The 5,661-nt window shown below is 22.7% G+C and overlaps 1 protein-coding gene across 1 annotated transcript; it reads left to right on the top strand.

The window, feature by feature from the left end:
• Nucleotides 1-302: 302 nt before the first annotated feature.
• On the top strand, nt 303-3,274 carry LOC126897856 (uncharacterized). The gene is made up of 2 exons (XM_050671780.1): nt 303-506; nt 643-3,274. The coding sequence occupies exon 2, from the start codon at nt 705-707 to the stop codon at nt 2,154-2,156; it is 1,452 nt and encodes a 483-aa protein (XP_050527737.1). The 5' UTR covers nt 303-506; nt 643-704; the 3' UTR covers nt 2,157-3,274.
• Nucleotides 3,275-5,661: the final 2,387 nt, after the last annotated feature.

Raw genomic sequence — 5,661 nt, 5'->3', positions numbered from 1 at the left:
ATTCATAATTTAATTTTCATGCTAAATAATCTTTATATATTAGAATTATGACGTTAAGTATGTATCAATATAGTAAAGTCACATGTTAAACACGTAATAAAAAAAATATATAATATGATTTGTTGTTAAAATTTATTGTATTTACCTTGTATATTCTCTAATATAAGGCAAATTGTTTATACGTTTCAAAATAACAAAATTAGAAGTCAGTGTTACGTAATTGAATAAATTAACCATTTATAAATTTTATTATTTATGTGGAATTTTAAAAAAGAAAATAAATTTAAGTTATGAATTTTAATTCCTTAGTACATTATTACATTATATATTTGTTTATAATGTAAAAAAAATTATTAAAACGATTTTGTTTTTTTAATGTCAATCATAGTAATTATGAATGAAAATTTTTAAAAAGTGATTATTGATTAGTTGATTAATGAATAAATTTGAATTATAACTCGCAAAGAAAACAAAATTTAATTACCAATAAGACTACAATTTTACAGGTAATATACAAACCAACTGATTACTTAAATAACAAATAACCCAATTCTTTAATTACACTTAAAAGTTGTTTGTGTTATTTTATGAAAATTAAATTGAATATTAACATTACTTCTGATATACTTTTTTTATACTTAGATTTCCAGTATATTTATGCGTAAAATTTGGCATTAAAAAATTATCATCATTTGTAAAAATACATGTTCAATATGTGGCTGTCTAAGCTTATTTTGTGGTATTCTGCATTTCTAGAAAAAACTGAACATAATAATAGCAATACAAAAAATTTGTCTGAAATCTATAAAAATCTAAAAACTTTAGATACAGGGTATAATAGTAATAAGATAACAATTAGCTGTTCATTTCCAAAATGTTTTCGTGATATAACTAGAGATGAATTGATAGATAAAATAAAAAAAAATTATGGTATGCTTAATTGTAGTTTTATATTTTACGCGTTTCACTTAGCTAAATTGATGAAACATTGTGAAAAAAATGACGTGTCTATTACAGAGAATAATTTATATCTATTTCACTCTGAAGCTCTTGCTCTATTAGTAAACGCAAGTTTTGTATCATACATGGAAGATCAGATGAACCAAATTTGGTTAATTTTTGGATATGCCAAATATTTATCAGTTATGGCTTTAGAATCTAAATATAAATTTCAAGTTAAAAAAGCGCATGAATTTGTTGAATATATCTTCAACATATTGGCACTATATTCTTGTCCTAAAGGAAATAAATATAGTGAAAATAATAATCCTTCAGCGTTTAAAGTCAATTTTAATAATAATATGAATCGAAGTGAACTTACTACCGCAGCTGTTATGGACAAACTATTCATAATGAAAAAAATAAAATCGTTTTCAAATTTCGTTAGTATGTATAATCATGATTCCTACAATTCTGATGTACTAGATTACAATTCTATTAAAATGATTGAGTCAAAACCGGTAATGGAAGCGATATTGGATACTTTTGCAGAGATTCCAGATTGGGAAACTCAATGGGAAGTTTTGAAAGTAAAGAGTGAATCTATTAAGAGAATGGATGATGGTCTAAGTAATTGGTTAATTGGTATTGGTCATTTTTATACTAAGTTTAAATCTATATTTAATGTTATATTGTACCGAATATTATATTCATACATGTTAAATATTGTTAAGCTAGTAATTTTTATTAAAGATTCTAACTATACATTTGATATTTATAACGATAAAATGCGATACATATTGCTTAAGACTATTAAATATTTTCATTTCCATGAAGACAAATTTTTAAAAGATATTTTACTTTTTCTTGAAGAAGAAATAAACAATCATTGGATAGCTACGGTCGGAGATTTTTTAAAAACTTTAAAAAAGAGAATTATAGATATTACTAATGAATACTACAACTGCAACTATTCATTTCGTATGTGTTCAATAGATTACATACGTAAAGCTACAGCTACATTGAAGAATTTAATAAAAGAGCAATCCATTCAGTACCCATATCAAATGAGTGAAAATAGTTCTTCATTCGAATTGTCATTTTTAACAATTCGATTACTTCTAGAATATACTAAAGCTAAGTTTCCTGATATTAATTTTCAAATTATTAGTTCATTTACAGATTTTTCGTTAAAATATTTAAAGGAATTTAGTTAATATATTACTACACAAAAAATGTTGAAAGTTATTAACAATTTATAGTACTGGAAATAGAGAGACGTGGACCTTTAGCCATTACATTATATTGTTAGTATATTCCTAAATGATGGTCAAATAGTTATTATCAACCAGTCATTTTTTAATTATATCTTTTTCTTTCTTACAAGCTAGTTAAATTTGTATATTATCATTTGAATAAATAGTAATAAACACTAACCTTTAATGTATAAGGATAATTAGGAAAAGTATTTCATGGTTGATAAATCGAGGAAACATGTTTTTAAAAGAAATAAAAGGTAAAATTGATAATATTTTATTTAATTAACGATTAATTAATTGGATTGAAGAATCACTGTGTATACATTCATAAATATATCATACTCTTTTTAGTTTCGATGCAAAGCTGAGAAGGTATTAATTTTACTATGATGTTTTTTTTTTTAGGTCTGTTGTCACTTGTTCTCAGTCCTCACCGGACTGATTTTTTTCGACAATACGTTAAAAGATCACAAATGGTATCTAATTAAAGACATTGCCCTTAAAAGTTGAAAAATTTAATTAAATAAATACTATTTAATAAAATACTAATTTCTAAAAACTAAATACTATCTACAGATTTGCATCGAAGTATTTCATATGATAGTGATTTTAATCACTGACAGATATCATTTATAATTGCCCCAACTATGTCACGTCCACACTATGTTGTGACACTACTGTACTACCGGTTTTTTGAAACATAACTTTGTGTCAATTAAAAAAATTATATCTATAAGTTAGCTATAGTAAATTAATGTTGAAAATATTAGGACTAATTTATAAACGCATTTATAAAAAATAATTAATTAAAAAATGATTATGCTATATTCATTGAAGAATACATTTTGAAAAGTAAACTATAATTTTTACATAGAGTGTTCAGTAAGTAGTGAAACGGGTTTCTATTGTTCTCATTGTTTGTAACAATAGATCTGTTTCCTTACTTACTGAACACTCTATACAATTATGTAATATATTTAGCTATGATTACATTTTTAATACTTTTAATTATTTTTCTTTTAAATATAATTTATAATGTATTAATAATAATCATTTATTAAAGTTAATATTGTGAAGTTATGGAGTTCTAGTTACTCTCCTTTCCAATATTTCATATCTTTTACAAAATGGTATACAAAAGTCCAATATAAAAATTTGAATCTAATTCAATTTTGGCCACTTTTTAGTTCTCAAAAATATTCATTTTTCTCTATTTTTATTCCTATTATATTTTAATAACAATGCTCCCATTTTGAAACAATCGAATATAATAATTTTTGCTGAATACTATAAATTATACTAGCACATTACTTCTAAATCTGACGCAATAAACTTCCAATCAGATTTAGAGGTTTTTCATAATTGGTATGTATAAAACAATATGGCTCTTTTTACGATTTTTTTTCTTAAATGCCAAGTCGGAATAGTTCCTCATAGCTATAATGGTATCCTAAATTTCCTCAATATCCCTAGACTAAAAAATCGTAGAAAATATTCAAACATTATGTTTGTGTATAAATCAATTAATGGTAAAATTGGCTGTCCATATTTGTTACAGCTTTTAGAAATTTAAAAAAAATTCTTGAAATACTAGATAAAAATACATGGTTTAAAAAAAATAAAAGACAATAAAAAAATTACATTTTATATTCTTTCAAGTGGTTTATTAATATCAGTCGGTAATTCAGTAATTTTTTATTTGTTCTGCTGTAATCAATGTCATATAAAAAATATATTTAATTCAAGATATTTAACAATTTGTTATTGTAATAATTTGTTGTGTATATATTATGTTATATTTTGTATCTTTAACCTATATACACAGGTTCAAAAAACAAGGAAAACAGTCAATTTTTATGAACAATGAAATCCTTTGTCCTTACTTACTGAACACCCTATAAAACTTGTTAATGGAAAATATTTTTCGTATAATAATAAATAAAAATAATAATATATCTAAAAATGTTTAATTAAACTATTAAAACTTATTAAAATCATTTATACATGTTAATATCATTTAAAAATTTAAAGATGGATAAAAATGTTGTTTGAAATTATTATTTTTATATTTAATTTATTTTAGCTGTAATTATATAATATCCTCAACAATAAAACACACCGTAAATAATGGGCAAAATTTGATATTATTTTGTCATTTTACTTTAGACCATTGATAAGTTTAAGACTTTTTTTTAAGTTATAGTTACAAATAAAACTATTGTATACACTTAATAAAAAATCTAATTATTAGTTTTTCTTTATTAAATAGTATTAGTAGTAATATTGTAGTTAACCTGATAAGTAATATATAGCAAAAAAGAATACTTGAAATTATTTTAAAACTGATGTAGAAAATTGGTTTACAAAAAATAAATAGTGTGCAAAATATACTTTTGTAATAAATTTTGTGATATGCTGAATATACTAGATTGTTATAATTGTTGAGATTATTAGCCACCATAAAATTTCCTTTATTGTATTAATGCACAGTGTGTACTAAACAATATTAATATAATTTTTATACAATATAAATTAATAAATTTACATAAATATAATTTGAAAAATATATCAACTTATATTTAAATTTAAATGAAAAAAATATAATATACAGTAGGGATCTAGTAAAGTAGAGTTAAAGCATTTTTAAATCCGTTATGAAACTCAGAAGGTATTGGTTTTTACCATGATGTGTTTTTTTTATGTCTGTCTGTGTAAACTCTTACACTATCATTGGATCAGCTTTAATTATCATTTCGTTAAAAGAAACCAATTTAAATCTAGTTAAACTTATTCTCGTCGGTAATTAGAAAAAACTATCAATTTTAAAAATATAAAAAAATATTTCAAAATTACGCTAACATAAAAAATGTTATTTTCTAAATTTTACTTTTGGATTTTTAAATTACAATAACTTTTCTATATAACAATGATCCAAACGAAATTTTAATGGTGTATACTAGAGATAATTGGTTTTCATTTGGTTTACTTTTTGTTAAATTTCAAGGAAAATCTTAAATACATGAAAGGTTTGAAATACTATATACACATGTAAAAAATTTAAATGGGTTCTTATACATCATGTTTGCATTACATAATAAATGATTGTTTAGCAAAAGAGTATAATACCCATTTAGTCTAAAAATAAATTTCCAATGTATATGGTGTAATAAAGCAAATAATTTAACGATCCTTCAAGATTTTAGTGAAATTTAAAAAAAAAGAAACCAAATATAATTTTATAAACTAGTAATCTATTAAATAACTAATAACTATACGCAATGGCGTATTTTGCTCTTTGTCGTCCTTAGGCTAAATTATATTACCTCCTTCCATCGTTTAGTAACCTCTATTTCGTATAAAATCACTATTATTATTAATTAATATTTTAGCTTCGATGCGAAGCGGAGAAGGTATTAATTTTACTATGATGTGTTTTTTTTTTTTTTTTTTTTTTTTTTTTTTT

This window comes from Daktulosphaira vitifoliae, unplaced genomic scaffold, assembly GCF_025091365.1.
Source record: "Daktulosphaira vitifoliae isolate Bord-2020 unplaced genomic scaffold, ASM2509136v1 Scaffold_2, whole genome shotgun sequence".
Classification (NCBI taxonomy): Eukaryota; Metazoa; Arthropoda; class Insecta; order Hemiptera; family Phylloxeridae; genus Daktulosphaira; species Daktulosphaira vitifoliae.
The sequence above is the reverse complement of the archived record's forward strand: the minus strand, read 5'-3'. Positions and strand labels throughout refer to the sequence as shown.